Below are 19,979 nucleotides of genomic sequence, written 5' to 3'. Positions count from 1 at the left end.
TCTCTCTCTCTCTTTCTCTCTTTCTCTCTCTCCCATCAAAAACATAAAAATAACAGGAACTAGTAATCATTGGTCATTAGTATCTCTTAACATCAATGAATTAAATTCCCCAATAAAAATACAGGCTAACAGAGTGGATTCAAAAACAGGATCCACCATTCTGCTGCGTACAAGAAACATCACAGAAACAAAAATAGACAAAACTTCAGAGTAAAGAGCAGGAAAAAGGTTTTCCCAGCAAATGGGCCCAAGAAACAAGCTGGAGTAGTCATTCTAATATCTAATATCTAAGATAAGATATCTAATATCTAATATCTAAAATAGTCATTCAAGCAAAAATACCCAAAATATATGGTGAGGGACACTTCATACTCTTCAAAGGAAAAATTCACCAGATGACATGTCTACCTGAATATCTATGCCCCAAATGCAAGGGAACTCACATTCATAAAAGAAACATTACTAAAGTTGAAATCACACATCAAACCCCACAGATTATTAGGGGGAGACTTCAATACCCCACTATCACCAATGGACAGGTCAATGAAACAGAAACTAAACAGAGAAATAATGCAACTGAGAGACATTATAAATCAAATGACCTAACAAATACCTACAGAACATTTCACCCAAACACAAAAGTCTCTTCTTTTCAGCATCTCAGAGAACCTTCTCCAAATTTCACCATGTGGTCACAAAGCAAGTCTCAACAGATACAAGAAGACAGAAGTGACCCCTTGTATCTTATCTGAACATCATGGATTAAAGCTAGATAATAGATAAATAACAGAAACAATAGAAAGCTTACAAGCTCATGGAAAATGAAAAACTCTCTTACCAATGACTATTGGGTCAAAGAAGAAATTAAAGACTTACAAGAATTCAATGAAAACGAGAGCACAGCATACCCAAACCTACAGGACACAATGAAAGAAGTGCCAGAAGGAAAGTGAAGTGGAAATTTATGTTTTTTTCAACAACTCAGTTATGTCACATGATGTTTTTCTAGAAGCTGTCTTGTGAGAGGGCATGTGATGTTCTGCTAAAAACAGACGCTTGAGAAAGTGTGTGATGTTTAGAAGGAATATAAACGGAACCCCACAGACAGCGAGAGGATGCTCTTGCATGGCCATGCTGTGAAATGCTTTGCTGGTCTTCACTCATTTTCACTTTGTAGAGAGAAATGCATCAGAGAGCTTCTTGAGGTAATCTGGCTGCTTCTGGCTGCTTCTGTGGAATTGGCAGAACCTTGCCATGTCTGCTAGGTTGTGCTGTTGTTACTGATTCGTATTTGGTGTTTGCTATTGAACTTGCTATCCTGGCAACGAAAAGTGGAATTGCCCTGAGGAACTACTTCTAAACAGGTCCACAAGTCCCTTTTGCTATTAACCTTCTTTCTCCCCCTGCCTCTGATCAGTGGGCTAGAAGGGAGGTTGAAGCATTTAAGAACCTGAAATAAAGTAGGTTTTGAAAAATCTATGGGCAGTGGTGGTGCACGCCTTTAATCCCAGCATTTGGGAGGCAGAGGCAGGCAGATTTCTGAGTTCAAGGCTAGCCTGGTCTACAGAGTGAGTTCTAGGACAGCCAGGGATACACAAGAGAAACCCTGTCTCAAAAAAATAAACAAAACAAAAAAAAAATAAGAAAAATCTAAGCCTACAGGAAAGTTGATAGCACTTTGTGCCTTCATAAAGAAACTGGAGAGATCTCATACTAGAAACCTAACAGCACATCTGAAAGCTCAAGAATAAAAAGAAGCAAACACACCCAAGAGGAGTGGATGGCAGGAAATAATCAAATTCAGGACTGAAATCAATCAATAGAAACAAAGAGAACAATACAAAGAATAAATGAAACCAAGGGCTGGTTCTTTGAGAAAATCAAGAAGATAGACAAACGCTTAGCTAAACTAATTAAAAGGCAGAGAGATAATATTCAAATTAATGAAATCAGAAATGAAAAGGGGGATGTAATAACAGACATTGAGGAAATTCAAAGAATCCTTAGGTCTTAGTTCTAAAGCCTGTACTCCACAAAATTGGAAAATCTAAAAAAAAAAATGGACAATTTTCTGGGTGGATTCCACTTATCAAAGTTAAATCAAGATTAGATAAACAATCTACATAGTCCTATTAGCCCTAAGGAAATAGAAGCAATCATTAAATGTCTCTAAACAAACAAACAAATAAATAAACAGCCAGAGCCAGGTGGTTTTAGTGAAGAATTCTAGAAGAGTTCAGAGAAGAGCTAATACCAATACTCCTCTAACTACTCCACAAAATAGAAATAGAAGGAACACTGCCAAACTCATTCTATGAAGCCACAGTTGCCCGGATAGCTAAACCATAATAAGACTCAACAAAGAAAGAGAATTTCAGATCAATTTCCCTTATGAACAATGATGCAAAAATACTCAATGAAATACTCGCAAACCAAATCCAAGAACACATCAAAGACATTATCCACCATGATCAACTAGGCTTCATTCTAGGGATGAGGGATGGTTCAGTGTACAAAAATCCATCAATGTAATCCACCATATAAACAAACTGAAAGAAAAAAACGCAATTTGATCATCTCATTAGATGCTGAAAAAGCCTTTGACAAAATCTAACACGGCTTCATTTTAAAAGTCTTGGAGAGATGAGGGATACAAGGATCATACCTAAACATAATAAAAGCAATATACAGCCAGGCAGTGGTGGCACATGCCTTTAATCCCAGCACTTGGGAGGCAGAGACAGGCGGATTTCTGAGTTCGAGGCCAGCCTGGTCTACAGAGTGAGTACCAGGACAGCCAGGGCTATACAGAGAAACCCTGTCTCTAAAACAAACAAACAAACAAACAAAAAACAAAAACAAAACAAAAAAAAAGAAAAGCAATATACAGTAAGCCAATAGCCAACATCAAACTAAATAAAGAGAAATTAGTGATTTCATTAAAAATCAGGGACTAGACAAAGCTGCCTACTCTCTCCATATAGTACTCCATTCAGTACAGTACTTGAAGTTCTAGCCAGAGCAATTAGACAACAAAAGGAGAGCAAGGGGATACAAATAGGAAAAGAAGTCAAAGTATCTTTACTCGCAGATGATATGATAATATAAATAAGTGAACCCCCAAATTCCACCAGAGAACTCCTACAGCTGACAAACAGCTTCAGCAAAGTGGCTGGGTACGAAATTAACTCAAAACAAAACAAACAAAACAAAAATCTTCAGTATCCCTCCTTTATATAAATGATAAACAGGCTAAGAAATAAATCAGGGAAACAACACACTTTACAATAGTACAAATAATCTAAATTACCTTGGTGTAATTCTAACCAAGCAAGTGAAAGACTTCCATGACAAGAACTTCAAGTCTCTGAAGAAAGAAAGTGAGGAAAATATCAGAAGATAGAAAAATCTCACATGCTCATGGATCTGTAGGATTAACAATGAAAAAAGGCCATCTTATAAGCAAAAACAATCTACAGATTCACTGCAATCCCCATCAAAGTTCCAACTCAATTCTTAACAGATTGTGAAAGAACCATTTTCAACTTCATATGGAAAAACAACAAACCCAGGATAGCTAAAACAATGCTATACAATAAAAGAACTCTAGAGATATCACCATCTCTGATTTCAAGCTGTTCTTCAGAGCAAAACAGTAACAAAACAAGACAAAAAACAAAAAAACCAAACAACCCTGCATGGTACTGGTACAAAAACAGAAAGGCTGATCAATGTAGTTGAATTAAAGACCCAGAAATAAACCCACACACCCATGGATACTTGATTTTCTGACAAAGAAGCCAAAACTATACAATGGAAAAAAAGAAAGCATCTTCAAGAAACGATGCTAGTCTAACTGGATGTCTGCATGTACAAGAATGAAAACAGATCCATACTTATCATCCTGCACAAAACTCAAATGGGTCAAAGACCTCTACATAAAACCAGATACACTAAATCTAGTAGAAGAAAAAGTGGGGAATAGCCTTGAATGCACTGGTATAGGAGACAACATGCTGAACAGAACACCAACAGCTCAGGTAGTAAGATCAACAATTAATAATAGGGACCTCATGAAACCTGAAAAGCTTCTGTAAGGCGAAAGACACCATCAACAGGAAAAAAATGGCAGCCAACAGATTGGGAAGAGATATTCATTAATACTACGTGGATAACACGGATGGAGATAAAGGGCTAATATCCAAAATATATAAAGAACTCAAGAAATTAGACACCAATAACCTAAATACCCCAATTAAAAAAATGAGGCACAGAGCTAAACAGAGAATTTTCAACAGAGGAATTTCTAATGGCAGAGAAACACTTAAAGAAATGTTAAATGTCCTTAGTCATCAGGGAGATGCAAATCAAAGCAACTCTGAGATTCCACCTTTTATCCATCAGAATGGCTAAGATTAAAAACTCAAGTGACAGCACATACTGACAAGGATGTGGAACAAGGGGAACACTCCTCTATTGCTGGTGGGATTGCAAACTGCTACAACCAATTTGTAAATCAATTTGGTGGCTTCTCAGAAAATTGAGAATAGTTCTCTTCTTCAAGACCCAACTATACCATTCCTGGGCATACACCCAAAAGATGCTCTCTCATACCATAAGGACACTTGCTCAACTATGCCCATAGCAGCTTGATTTGTAATACTCAGAAACTAGAAACAACCGGATGTCTCTCAACTGAAGAAGGGACAAAGAAAATATTGTTAATTTACACAGTGGAATACTACCCAGCTATTAAAAACAAAGGTGTCATGGAATCTGCAGGCAAATAGATGGAACTAGAAAACAACATCCTGAGTAAGGTAACCCAGCCCCAAAAGGACATGCATAGTATGTACTCACATATAAGTGGGTGTTAGCCATAAAGTACAGGATAACCATGCTACAATCTATAGACCCAAAGAAACTATGTAACAAGGAAGGCCCAAGAGAGGATGCTTGAATCTCATTCAGGGGGGAAATAAAACAGACATTTAAGGTGGCAGGAGAGAGGGAACTAGTAGGGAGAGGGGATGGTAAGAGGAATGGGGGGGGGGCATCTCCCTGAGATGGGGGAGGCTCCAGGGCGTCTACAGGGGGGACTCTACCTGAGACTCCTAGCAGTGGGGATATAGGTCCTGAACTGGCCACCTCCTGTAGCAATGCAGGATTCCCAGTGGAAGGGTAAGGACATCAAACCACCCACAAAACCTTCAACGCAAATTCTGTTCTGCTTACAAGAAGTGCAAGGACAAAGATGGGGCGGAGACTGAGGGAATGGCCAACCAACGACTGGCCCAACTTGAGACCCATCCCATGGGCAAAAACCAATCCTTGACACTATTAATGATACTCTGTTTATACTTTCAGACAGGAGTCTTGCATAACTGTCCTCTGAGAGGATCTACTCAGAAGCTGACCAAAACAGATACAGAAACCCACAGTCATTAACATTAGAAGGAGTTCAAGAAGTCTTCTGAAAGAGTTGGGGGATGGACCGAGGGACATGGAGGGGATAGGGTCTCCACAAGAAGATCAACAGAGTCAACTAACCTGGATCCTTGGGGGCTCCCAAAGATCAAACCATCAACCAAAGAGCATACATGGGCTGGACCCAGGCCCCCTGCACATATGTAGCAGATGTGTAGCTTGGTCTTCATGTGGGTCCCCCAGTTGTTGGGGAATAATTGGAGCAGGGGCACTGACTCTGATCCTGGTGCCAGCCTGTGGATCTTGTTCCCCTAACTGGGCTGCCTTGTCTGGCCTCAGTGAAAATTTCCTAGTCCTGCAGTGACTTGATATGCCAGGGGGTGTTGCTAACCCGGGGTGCCTACCTCTGTGAAGGACAATGGTAGGGTAGGGTTGGGGGAGGGGCTAAATGAAGTAGGGACTGGGAGGGGCCTTGAATAAATAAATCAATTAATAGAAAAAACACACTATAACATTATATACACATGAAATTCTTAACAAATAAGAATAAAATACGTTAAGATGATCCTATACTATGACAAAATATATTAATTATTTTTCCTGTGCCATGATAAAATATCCTGACTACTTGGGAAGAGAGCAGGTGGATCATGGAAGAGATAGGTGGAGGGGATGAATATGAACAAAATAAAATTATATGCATATATGAAGTATTAAAATAAATAATTAAAATATTATATTAAAATATTCTTTGAAAGAATAAAAATATTAAATTAAAAGACTAAGAGAGAGTGAGTTTATCTTGGCTTAGTTTGAAGGTATAGTCTGTCATGATCAGGGTAGCATGGCAGCGTAGCAGGAGGCAGCTGATCACATTGTATCCATTATCAGGAGCCAATGCATAATAATGGTCAGCTCACTTTTTCCTTTGTATTCAGTCCAGGGTCATGGAATGTGCCCACCCAAAGCTAAGGTGGTTCTCCCACCTCAATAACCTAATCTAGATAATTTCCCTCAGGCATGCCCAGGAGAAGCTTGTCTCCCAAGTGATTCTATATCCTGTTGAGAGTCAACATAAACTATTATACCAAATTCCAGGGAAGCAAGGTTAGTTCAACATAATGCATATTAATTACTAAGCATAATTCAGGATCAAAACAGACATAAGAACAGAAACCACATGACCTTCTTAGCCAACAAAGTTCAACTGCTATAAACAGAATCTATGATATCATCTTTATATGGCGAACGTATGGCTAACATTACACTAAATGGGGAAAAGTGAAAGCTTTCCTATCTGGAACAAGACAGTGAGTCTACTGGAACATTATACTGAGTCTACTGGAACACAATAGCTACCATTGCCTGGAGTCTTAGCTAACCCAGTAAGATAAGAGAAAACTATGAATGACATGAACAGAAAAGGGAGAAGTCAGATAGAGATTTTCAGACATAATAAGCCTATAGCTAGACAATCCTCCAGGTCCCCCGCATCACGTATGTATGTATGTATGTATGTATGTATGTATGTATGTATGTATTTGTTTGTTTATTGAGACAAAGTCTAGCCTATATAGCTCTAGTTGTCCTGGGACTTTTTGGATAGACTAGGCTGGCTGAAATTAGTAGAGATTTATTTGCCTCTGCCTCCCAAGTGCTAGGATTAAAGGTATGAGCCACCACATCTGGTCATGGTAGTTTTAAAGTTATTTTAATATATTGCTGTTATAAAAATTGTTGATTTGATCATAAGGTATAAAGAATGAATGAACCAGGGACTAGGTTGATTTTGTCTCACATAAAGATGACTTTGACCATTGGAATGAGTACTAGCATGGATCAGCTCTGTCTAGTGGCTCTGTCACACTGTTGGATACAGAGCATGTCCCAGTTTTCTGGTATTTGTAGTGGCCAACTAGCCATTCCTGGCAGTATACAATTGCCATTCTTAAAAATGTCAGCTGAAATAGATGTAATTATTAACATAGCAAAAAACTCCCTTGCATCTAGAAATGACTTTGACTGTAGGAGATCCTCTAAAACCTGAAGAAGCAGGTTTTTATGGTAAACAGTTAATAAAGAAGTCATGTTTCTTAACCTTGAGCATTTACTAAAAGTGCATGAGTGCCCTGTAGGAAGTATTAAAGCTCTGCTTTTGCTCTTTCCAAAGCCTTTAAAAAGTAATCTAAGTCTGTTCATAGTCTGGATGAACATCTTTCACCAAGGATTGTCTTTATTTTTTAGTGCCCACATTTGCATTTGCTTCACTAACACATAGGTGCTAAACCATATGACTAGCTGATGCAGCTGTTAAGAAACTATTAGGAACAAGATGATATATAAGTGAGGCACTTGTCTAGCAGAAGAGACATATGGAGTAGCCAGTTATTCAAAGTCAGGAAACGCAGTAGTTCCAATAAAGGAAAAGTGTGGGCAAAGTGTGTCCTCCTGCATAGCAAAGCATCCTTAAGTCAAAAGACCAAAGCTGAACAATCTGCCAGACTCATGGTATGAGGAAAAAATCTGTGTCACCAAACAGTTTAATTTATCATAATTTTAAAATGCTACAATGAAATAGATTATTAAGATGCTAACTGCTAACATTTAAAATGAATTACATACCCATGAAAAGGACATGGAAAAATGGCTAAGGATGAACTGAAAGTAGACACCATAATGACTCATTCCCAGGGAAGAAAAAGAATTTTTTTTTTTTTTTTTTTGGTGGAGAGGATCAGGGAAGACACAGCAGACTATTTAACATACAAAATCTAAACTATGCTGATGCAAGTAGAACATAATACTAGAACAAAGATCTAGAACAGTGGTTCTCAACCTTGCTAATGCTGTAACCCTTTAATACAGTTTCTTATAATGTGCTGATCCCCAATCATAAAATTATTTTGTTGTTCCTTTATAACTGTAATTTTGCTGTTATGAATAATAATGTAAATATCTGACAGCAGGATATGTGATATGATATCCACTAAAGGGGTGGAGACCCACAGGTTGAGAGTCAGTGGGAGGAATGTAGAGTTAGGGGCATAGCAGGGACTAGGAGGGAGCTCGGCTGGGAAGCTCCTGCTCTGAGGATTACTCAAGTGGCCAGTGGAGCTTAGGTGTATCAGCTATTCTTTGAAATGATAATGGTGGTGTCTTATAGTTTCTGTTGCTGTAATGAAACATGACAAAAAAGCAAAAAAGACTTAGGGAGAAAAGGGTTTAGTTGGTTTATACTTCCATATCACTGTTCATCACTGAAGGAAGTAATGACAAAAATTTAAATATGGCAAGAAGCTTGAGGCAGAGGTCATGGAAGGGTGCTGCTTACTGGCTTGCTCCTCCTGCTTTCCTATGGAACCCAGGATCACCAAGGATGGCACCACCCATAATGGGTTGGGCCCTCCCCCACTGACCATTAATGAAGAAAATGCTCTAAATGCTCTACAGGCTATGTACAGCCCTATCTCATGGAGACATTTTCTTAAGTGAGGAACCTTCTCAGATGACTTTAGCTTGTATCCTGTTGACATAAAACTACCTAGGTGGATTTGATGATTCATGGTTTCTTTTTTGAGTCAATTACGATAAGATGGTTTCTAAAGCAGTGAAATCCTAAACGGGCTTGTAATGCAGAAGTCACGACTGAGCAGAAGGCTACTCAGTCGAAGAGGTCTAAATGAAAAGGAGAAAAATAATTCTTTGAGTGATTTGAGGACAGTGCCATGTTCAAAAATCAAAGTATAATAAAATGCTATAAATCTTAGGATTCTTGCCCATTCCTTTTGTACTTAGGGGAATATTTGGGTTTTATTTTGTTAGAATAATAACAGCATAATTACTTCAATGATCCAGAAATTTCTATATGGATTCATAAACCTGAAATTGCTTGAAAGAAAAAAAAAGAGGTGCATGGATGCACTGAAGTTTCTGACAGTAGAAAAAAAAAGCAAGAACACCCGTGCAGTCAACTATTACTATATGCCCTCAGGAATTCTGGGAAATAGATCTGTAGAAAAGGAGACATAGCTTATCATAGGAGACACATTCAGGGACACAAACCAAACTAGCAATATTTCAAATTTCTTTTAGAGATGTTTGAAACTAAAAAAAAGTTAAATTTAAAAATAACTCACCTTACTCCAGGCATAATCCCAGGTTACATAATTGGCACCTCCTAGGAGGTCCTTGAGCCAGGTGACTGGGTTCTGGTAAATCTGACCATTTTCTACCTTAAGCTTACCACTCAGTAAAACACTGGCTTTGTGGGTAGTCTCCTGAAGTGAAAAACAGTGGAAGGTAAACAACTGCTGAACTATGTGAACTTTTGTTTCTGGCCATGCTAAATGTCAGATTTACTCTAACACCTAATGCTCCCCACCCAACACCATGCAAACAAACAAACAAACAAACAAACAAAACAGCAGCAACAAAAAAAACCCAAACAAAGAAAACACCCCAAATTTAACAAAATATATAGAAAAATGTTTTGCAAGATGCTAAGTTATCAGGCAAGACAACTGCACTGGACACTGAGATGTAAGAACTTAACGTGGGGAGGCTTCCACTGCCTCAGCCCATGTCCTCCATATCCAGATAGCAGAGCAGGAAAGGGAACCCAGAGAACCACCTAGAGTTAAAGTGGCCTGGGCAGGATAACTCTGTAGCAGAGTGAAATTAGGAGGAATTTTCAGCTCCTAACAGGGTCTCCTTGAAGGGTCTCTTCTCTACTAAGTAGTGATTGATGTTTATATAAGAGGACAGTACCAAAATTGGCTTAGAATGGGAAAAAAAAGATCCACATGAAGGATTAGAGGTAATGATAATACCTAGCATTCTCATGGAACAGGAACTATTGCTTTTTCTTTACCAAAAAACTAGAAAAACCTCAAGATTAAGGGTATCATCTGAAAGTTTTATGAAAAAGTTTTGATAAAAACTTTCACTAGAAAAAAATAGTTAGTCCTAAATTTGACACTGCTCCAACAAAACTTTAAAAATACTCAAAAGGCCAAAGGGTTTCTAAGCAACCTAACCATATTATACAACAAATTCTCCAAATAATTTTAAGAATGTGAAAATATCCAGAATTCACAAAACAAGTTTCAATATGGGATCCAATAAAAATAAACAGGTACAAGCCGGGCGGTGGTGGCGAATGGCTTTAGTCCCAGCACTTGGGAGGCAGAGGTAGGCAGATTTCTGAGTTTGAGGCCAGCCTGGTCTACAGAGTGAGTTCCAGAACAGCCAGGGCTACACAGAGAAACCCTGTCTTGAAAAAACCTAAATAAATAAACAGATACAAATTCAACAATATTAATAACAACATTAACTTGTTTAAATAACTCATCAAAAGGCAGATACTGTCAGTCTAGGTTAAATAAACAAGACACAACTATATAATATATAATAAAGATAGACTTCATATTAAAAGAAATGAATAAATGGAAAATTAAAAGATGGGTGAGTGTCCTGTACCAACAAAAAGCACAAGAATATTGGAATGGCTATATTAATATCAGAATATTTTAAACCCAAAATAACTAGAAATATACATTAAATAATGCTAAGAGGGTTACTATATAATAACTATTGGCATATATGTGCTTAAACTCAAAAGAGCTTCAAAACACAGGAAACAAAACTAAAGGAAAAAACAGATCAATAAAAGTGGATGTTGGAGATTTTAATGTCTTACTTTTAACAAGCAGGTATAAAGATCAAATAGGCAGAATACCAATTCCAAAGATAATACTCAACTACTATAAAGTTGAACACTAGACTTAGCAAGAATACAGAGAAATCTTTACTTAAGTGGGTTATAGGTACAAACTTATAATCCCAGTACTGAGAGGCTGAGGAAGGAGGACTGTGAGTTTAAGGCAGCCTCAGCTAAAATAAAAATAGCAAGATTGTGTATTAAAAACATAAAAGGCTAGTGATGTAGCTCAGTGGTATAATATTTGCCTAGCACATACAAGGCTTTGGATTCAGTCCTTAGTGTGCACGTGCGCGCGCACACACATACAGACACACACACACACACACACACACACACACACACAGAGAGAGAGAGAGAGAGAGAGAGAGAGAGAGAGAGAGAGAGAAAACTAGAAAAAAAGAAAAAAGAAAGAAAACCACTTAAAGTAATATTTACTCACTATACTGCTGGTGGACCATCATTTAGGAGAGAACAAAAACTTAGCCTCACAAAATTTAAAAAGGAGTGAAATAATATAAAGTATGCTTTCTAACCACAATGGAATAAAAGTAGAAATTATTAACAGAAAAAAAAAGGAAGCTCACCATTAAATAAAAATCAAACAACACAATCCTAAGGAACCAGTGAATCAAAGAAGCAATCAAAATGCAAATTAGAAAATACTTTGGAATGTGGCTCAATGGATATATAAAGTTCCCAGTACCCACATAGCAATGGGATAGGGAAACAGCAATGGGATGGGGACACATGGATCCTAGTAGCTCTCTGGCTAGCCAGCCTTGGAGAAACAGTGAGCTCCAGGTTCAGTGAAAGACCTTGTCTTTAAAAGAGACTGACAACAATAGAGGAAGACACCCAACACTGACTTCTGGTATCTATAGTTTCATACACACAAGTGCACATATGTGTATACATCACACACACACACAGTAAAAGAGAGAGAGAATACTCTAAAATGGATGAAAAATATAACATATTGAACTATAGGAATGTAGCAAAAGCAGTGACCAACAGGGTATTCCTTTCTAGTTCAAGGTGGGGCTGGAGACAGAGTTTCAGTATGTACTTCAGGCTAATTTTAAACATACAGTCCTCCTGTTTCAATCTACCAAGTACTACCATACCTAGCTTTAGAATAATATTTGCATCTATAAATATAATAAAAATACTTTAAAGAAATTCTCAGTTTGATGGCTTAACTTATAAGATACTTGAAAAAGAAACAATGCAGAAGAAAACAAGCAATTTAAAAAGTAACAAATATTGGATTTAAAACAAAACAGACTCCTGTTATGGCTGCCTCCTGAGAGGCTTTGCCAGAGCCTGACAAATATAGAGGCGGATGCTTGCAGCCAACCTCATTGGACTGAGCATGGGGTCTCTGATGGAGGAGTTGGAGAAGGGGCTGAAGGAGCTGAGAGGGTTTGCAGCTCCATGGAGGGGAGCAACAATGTTAACAAGCAAGACATCCCCCCCCCCCCCAGCTCCCAGGGACTAAACCACTAACCAAAGAATACACGTGCTAGGGACCCTTGGCTCCAGCTGCATATGTGGCAGAGGATGGCCTTGTTGGACATCTGTGGGAGGAGCGGCCCTTAGGCCTGAGGGTGTTCAATGCCCCAGTGTAGGGGAATGCCAGGGCGGGAAGTCAGGAGTGAGTGGGTAGAGGAATCACCTTCATAGAGGCAGGAGGAGGGGGGGATGGGATAAGGGGTTTCTGGAGGGGAGATAATAAAATAATAAAAATAAATGTTCACAAAAAATAATAAATGTTCACAATGTTTTAAAAAAAGCAATAGAAAACTATTTGGGGGAAAATCAAAAGGTTTTTTAAAAAGATGGACAAAATTTACAAACCTAAGCTAGATGACTAAGAAAATCAAGTGAGACAACTCAAATGATTAAGGAAAGAGGAGATACTAATACTGATGTTACAGAAGTAAAAAGTCATAAGAGAATACTATGGATAATTATATACTGATAGATTAGATTAGCAAATTCCCTGAAATAAATGAATTGCCAAAACTGACTCAAGAAAGAACAATCTAAAAATATGTGTAACAAACAAATTAGTAACAAAACATTACTCACAAAGAAAAGCCCAGGCACAAATGGCTTTACTTCTTTGAAAACGTTAAAGAAGATTTAACATCAGTTTTTCACAAACTTTTCCAAAAGTCAGGAGAAAGAAACACTTGTGAACTCATTCTGAGGTCAGTATTAGTCTGATAGCAAAACCAGAACAGTTCAGCATCTCTAATGCGTGTGCACAGAACAAATATTTAACAAAATGCTGGCAATTCAAATTCAACAACACATAAAAAGAATCCTAGATCATGACCAAGTGAAACACAGGGTTAACATCCAAGATCAACTAATGCTATACACCATGTTGGGAATGAGAGTTCCTGGAAGGAAGCTGTGTTTTCAGGGACCAACTGACTGGAGAAATCGGAATGCTGCAGGTCCAAAGGGCTCATCACCCTACCTGGACTATTGTTAGCCCCCGGATAGCCACTCCTTGTCTATCTCTATGTCAGAACCAAGATCCTGTGAGGAACAGATTAAAAACCTTTGAAAACCTATTAATTTGGCAGATTAGCTTCCACTAACCCAAAATCTCAGATGGCATCTTGGGCATGTAGAAAAGCTCCCTCTCTCTTGCTATGCCTGTCTGTCTGATGTAATCACCAATGTATTTTAAATTTGTCTTGATTTGTGGCTTTCTTGTTCTGTAAAACTATCAGACTTCACAAAACTGCTTCCATGTTGGTACATGGAATTTGGGGTAACCTAAATCCGTGTTCTTGAGTCATTGTCACTCAAAATGGCTCAAAATAAACTCTTATCCCCGTTAAGGTGAGAGCTGGAGGTTTGGTTTATTTTCTCGAATCAGCAATATTAATAGAACAAAAATAACCCATAGGATTCCTCCCACTAGATGGGTAGAGCATTAAACAAAGTCCAACACCCTTTCCTGATAAAAACACCCAATGAACTCTCAGTACAAGAGAATGGTTCCAATCTGATAAGAAAGATCTTTGAAAAATCTAGAGCTAATATCATACTTAATATCGAAATTGTCTTAGGAAACAGATGTTGGCCTCTATTCTTTTATTTCCACCTGATTAGGTCCATGCAATCAGGTAACAAATTGAAAACAAAGCAGAAAAACAACAAAACACCTACCTTTTATTACTAACACGTATGATCATTTACAAAGCCAATTCAATAAAATTTCCAAAAAATTCTGTAAGTAGTAAGCTTTGCAAAGTTGTAGCAAGCTATTTCAATATTCAAATGTCAATTTCTTAAAACTAGTAATAAGCAACTAGAAATTGAAATTTTAAAAACTGGATAACTGACATTATCAAGATATGAAATATTTACCAATAAATCTAATAAAAGATAAGAAAGACAGGAAAAGTGAGTTACCCTACACTACTGAGCAAAATTCAAAGACCAAAATAAATAGAAGAACATGCTCCATTCATGGGCCCAACAATATATGGAAGAACAAACTTCATTTATGGGCTCAACAAGCCTATTTATTGTTCCTTCCCAACTAAGTCACATATTTAATGAAATGTTGATGAAAACAATAGTTTGTTTTTGTTTTTGTTTTTTTTTTTTTGGTAGCAGAAACTGACAAACTCATCTTAAACTTCATATGGGATGACCTATAATAGTCAAATATGTTTGTAAAAGAGCATTACAGAAAGTGTAAAAGAAGAATCAGAAGATTAGCATTAACTGAAGTTCAAGATGTATTCTATAGTAACAATTAATTAAGGCAAATTAATACTAACAGAAAGGTAAACAAATAAATAATGAAGCAATATGGAATCCAGAAATAGACATACTATGGACAGCTGTTTTGGTTTTGTTTTAAACAGAGACAAATAGGCAATTCATTGGAACGAGGATGTCTCTTTCAACATATGCTGCCAGACTGACTGGTTATTCAAACAAGAAAATGTGTGAGTGGTCCTGGAAGTGGTGGCTTACATATGTAATCCCAGAACTTGGAGGGCTGAGGCAGGAAGATCACCTCAAGTTAGGCTTGGCTACATAAAGAGTTCCAGGCCATCCTGGGATGCAGAGTAAGATACTACTGTCTCAAAAACAGGTAAAAGTATACATATCCATATATAAAATAATTACAGTCCCATATAGACAAGCTCATAGATAAGTACATATTTACCTTGTTATAACTTAAATTAAATTTAAATTAATTTTAATTAACATGAAACATTTAAATTCATATTAATAAAATATAAATAGATTTATATGTTATATATTAAGTAAAATTTTTGATTAGTATGGAAAATAATAAATTACTATAAAATTTAATTAAAATTAATTTAAATTAAATTTCAACTAATTTAAGTTTGAAAATTAATTTAGGATAAATCCTAGCTCTAAAACTATAAAAATTATGCTTACTCTTTAGCCCTCATGGATTACATCCTTTGAGAAACGTAATCTATGAAGCCACAAGATCATGTGCAGACACAGTAAAGATACCTAAGTCCCACCATCACAACCCCACGACTGCAACTACTTAACAAACGCACTAACTTTGCTTTACAAAAAAACCTGTCAGAATTCTATGAGAAAAATTGTTGTTATTTTGAGTCAGGCAAATATTTTTTCACTGTAATTCGGAATATAAGGGTATTTTTTTTGTTTTTGTTTTTACATTTTAAATTAGAATACAATTATATCATTTCTTCCCTCTAGCCCTCTCCCTATCCTCTCCCTCCATCCTCTTCCATGTTTCCTCCCCTCATTCCCTCTCAAATCCATGCCTTCTTTTTCTTATATGCATTGTGATGCTGGCTAACCCTCATTGGCAACCTGAAGATAATCTGGGGTCAACTAAAATCCAAGATGCTGGATGTGTTTGTGAGGGCTTTTCTTAATTTGATTAAGATTAAAAAATCTTACCAACTCATCCTCATCAAATTATTTATTTAATTAAAAATAATTTGAGGTAGGAAGACCCACTCTAAATCTGGGCCACACTTTCTAGTGGCAGCCCACATAAAAGGACAGGAAGAGGGAAGCTTTAATTTTGCCTGCTTGCCTTCACTGTAACTGGCAAGTTTGTCTCCTCTTCTATCGCTGTGGGAAGTATTAAATCCAACTTCTTCAGGACTCCAAAGTAGACTGAAAACCAGTTCTCCAGAAATCCTCTGGAGCTCAAGCACAAGACTGGGACTGCAGAGACATCAAGTTTAGTAGACTAAGCAACTACTGAATTTCCATTATGAGGCAGCCTTTGTTGGACTATCTGGACTGCATCCTGTAGATCAGTCGAATAAATCCCTGTAATGTTATTCCATCAGTTCTGCCTTCCTCTACTCAAAGGGCCATACCTAAACATAATAAAAGCTATTTACTGCAAACCAACAGCCAACGTCAAATTTATTGGAGAGATACTTGACGCAATCCCACTAAAATTGGGGACAAGAAAAGGATGTCCACCCTCTCTCCCTACCTATTCAATATAGTATTTGAAGTGCTAGCTAGAACAACAAAACAACAAAAACAGATTAAGGGGATACAAATTGGCAAAGAAGAAATAAAGGTATCACTATTTGCAGATGATATGATAGTATATATAAGTGACTCTCAAAATTCTACCAGAGAATTTCTACAGCTGATAAACAACTTCAGCAAAGTGGCTGGATATAAAATTAACTCAAATAAATCAGTAGCCTTCCTTTATATAAATAATAAACAAGCTGAGAAAGAAATTAGGGAAACAATACCCTTCACAATAGCCACAAATAATATAAAATATCTTGGGGTAACTCTAACCAAACAAGTGAAAGAAATCAAAGATCTCAGAAAATGGAGAGATCTCCCATGTTCATGGACTGGCAGAATTTACAAAGTAAAAATAGCTATCCTACCAAATGCAATCTATAGATTCAATGCAATCCTCATCAAAATTCCAACACAATTCTTTAAAGACATGGAAAGAGAAATTCTCAAATTCATCTGGAAAAACAAAAAACCCAGAATAGCGCAAACAATTCTTAACAATATAAGAACTTCTGGGGGAAAATCACCATCCCTGACCTCAAGCTGTACTACAGAACAATAGTGATAAAAACTGCATGGTATGGTACAGAAACAGATACACTGATCAATGGAATAGAAATGAATACCCAGAAATAAAACCACACACTTATGGCCACTTGATCTTCGACAAAGAAGTCAAAAATACACAATGGAAAAAAGAAAGCATCTTCAATAAATAGTGATGGTCCAACTGGCAGTCTGTATGTAGAAAAATGAATAGATACATATTTGTCACCTTGTATATAGCTCAAGTCCAAGTGGATCAATTACTTCAACATAAAACCAGATACACTGAATCTAATAGAAGAGAAAGTGGGAGAGAGCCTTGACCTCACTAGCATAGATGGAAATTTCCTAAACAAAACTCCAATGGCTCAGGCTCTAAGATCAAGAATTGATAAATGGGACCTCATGAAACTGGAAAGCTTCTATAAGGCAAAGGACATAGTCAATAAGACAAATGAGCAACCTACAGATTGGGAAAAATATCTTCAATAACCCCACATCTGATAGAAGGCTAATATCCAAAATATATAAAGACCTCAAGAAGCTAAGCACCAAGAAACCAAACAACCCAATAAAAAAAACCAAAAAAACCAAAACAAAACAAAACAACAACAACAACAAAAAAAAACGGGGCATATAACTAAACAGAGAATTTACAACAGAGAAATCTTGAATAGCTGAGAAGCACCTAAAGAAATGTTCAAAGTCCTTAGTGATCAGGAAAATGCAAATCAAAGTGACCCTGAGATTCCATCTAACACCAATCAGAATGGCTAAGACCAAAATCTCAGGTAACAACACATGTTGGCAAGGATGTGGAGAAAGAGGAACACCCCTTCACTGCTGGTGAGATTGTAACCTGGTACAGCCACTCTGGAAATCAATCTGGAGATTCCTCAGAAAATTGGAAACAGATTTACCTGAAGATCCCAGCTATACCACTATTGGGCATATACCCAAAAGATGCCCCACCATGCCACAGGGGCACATGTTCCACGATGTTCATAAAAGTCTTGTTTGTGATAGCCAGAAGCTGGAAACAACTCAGATGTTCCACAACAGAAGAATGGATATATACAGAAAATGTGGTTCATTTACACAATGGAATACTACTCAGCTATTAAGAACAAGGACATCCTGAGTTTTGCAGGCAAATGAATAGCACTAGAGAATATCATCCTGAGTGAGGTAACTCAGACCCAAAAGGACATCCATGGTATGTACTCACTAATAAGTGGATATTAGCCAAAAAAACTTACAGAATACCCACAATCAACAACTCAAAAATGTTAAGAAGCCAAAGGGCTCAAGTGAGGATGCCTCAGTCCCACTTGGGAGCGAGAAGAGAGCAATCACAGGAGTGGGGAAAGAACCTGGTATGAAAGGGGACAGAGAGGAAGAGGGGAACATGATCAAGTATTCTGGGGACAGGGGTGGGGGGACAGGACTGAAGCCCTGAGGGCCAGCAGAAAGAATGGAAACAGACAATCTTGGGAGGTAGAAAGTGTGTGTGGGGGGGGACCCTCCAGAATGTACCAGAGACCTGGGAGGTGAGAGACTCTCAGGACTCAAAGGGAGGGACCTTAGATGAAATGCCCTACAGTGGGGAGAGGGAACTTGTAGAGCTCATCTCCCCCAGAAAGACAGGATATCAAGTGAGGGAGGGGGTTGCTATCCCACAGTCAAAAACTCTGACCCATAACTGTTCCTGTCTGAAAGAACTGCAGGGACAAAAATGGAGAAGCATATGAGGAAAAGTAGGTCCAGTGACAGGCCCAAAGTGGGATCCAGCTCAAGGGGAGGCCCCAAGGCCTGACACTATTACTGAGGCTAGGGAGCACTCAGAAAAGGGGGCCTAGCATGTCTGCCCTCCAAAAGACCCAACAAGCAACTGAAAGAGTCAGAGGCAGATATTTGCATCCAACCAATGGACAGAAGCTGCTGACCTCTATGGTTGAATTAGGGGAAAGCTGGAAGAAGCTGAGGAGGAGGGTGACCCTGTAGGAGAACCAGCAGTCTTAATTAATCTGGACCCCCAAGATCTCTCACCAACCAGGCAGCATACACCAGCTGACATGAGGCCCCCAACACATATACAGCACAGGACTCAGTCAGAGAAGATGTACCTAACCCTTAAGAGAGTGGAGGCCTCAGGGAGTGGGGGGAGCTCTGGTGGGGTAGGGGTGGTGGTGGGGTGGGGACATCCTCGTGGAGATCAGGAGTGGGGTGGGGAGGAATGGGATGAGGAATAGTCAGAGGGTAGACTGGGAGAGAGGGGGATAAAATCTGGACTGTAAAAAAAGATTAAATAAAATTTAAAAAAGAAAAAAGAAAAAAAAATGAGCAAAGGATTTGAACCAAACAATACCTGAACTAAAAAGTAAATATGGATGGCCAAATAGCACAAGCAAATATGTTCAACATCATTAATTGTGGACATGCAAATTAAAACCACAATGATAAAGCAATACACATACCCACATATACATACATATATATAAATACATACATATTTATGTATATGTATATGCTATCTAACACATAATATATCCACACTATATGTTAGCAAGGCTAGAATTGGAGTACTGACCATAGAGCACTAGTGATGATGTACAGCAACTAGAACTCTCACGCACCTGTGCAAATGGTGCATGCATTAGATTCTATAACTTTGGCAAGTTCCTTAAAGGTTAAATGTATACCTAGCTTAGGATTCAGTAACTCCATTCAT

At 37.9% G+C, this 19,979-nt stretch overlaps 1 protein-coding gene across 8 annotated transcripts in view; it reads right to left on the bottom strand.

Annotated features, from left to right (window-relative positions):
• The window catches only part of Ankrd31 (ankyrin repeat domain 31), a 207,245-nt gene that overhangs the window by 61,105 nt on the left and 126,161 nt on the right, over positions 1-19,979 (bottom strand). For 7 of the 8 annotated variants that reach the window (XM_031360124.1, XM_031360123.1, XM_031360125.1 and 4 more), the window contains one exon: positions 9,564-9,704. The exons of the other annotated variant lie outside the window; for it this stretch is intronic. In XM_031360124.1, the coding sequence (XP_031215984.1) occupies positions 9,564-9,704 (141 nt within the window). The remainder of the gene's footprint in view (positions 1-9,563; positions 9,705-19,979) is intronic. 8 annotated transcript variants of the gene reach the window in all.

Source organism: Mastomys coucha, unplaced genomic scaffold, assembly GCF_008632895.1.
Source record: "Mastomys coucha isolate ucsf_1 unplaced genomic scaffold, UCSF_Mcou_1 pScaffold8, whole genome shotgun sequence".
Classification (NCBI taxonomy): Eukaryota; Metazoa; Chordata; class Mammalia; order Rodentia; family Muridae; genus Mastomys; species Mastomys coucha.
The sequence above is the reverse complement of the archived record's forward strand: the minus strand, read 5'-3'. Positions and strand labels throughout refer to the sequence as shown.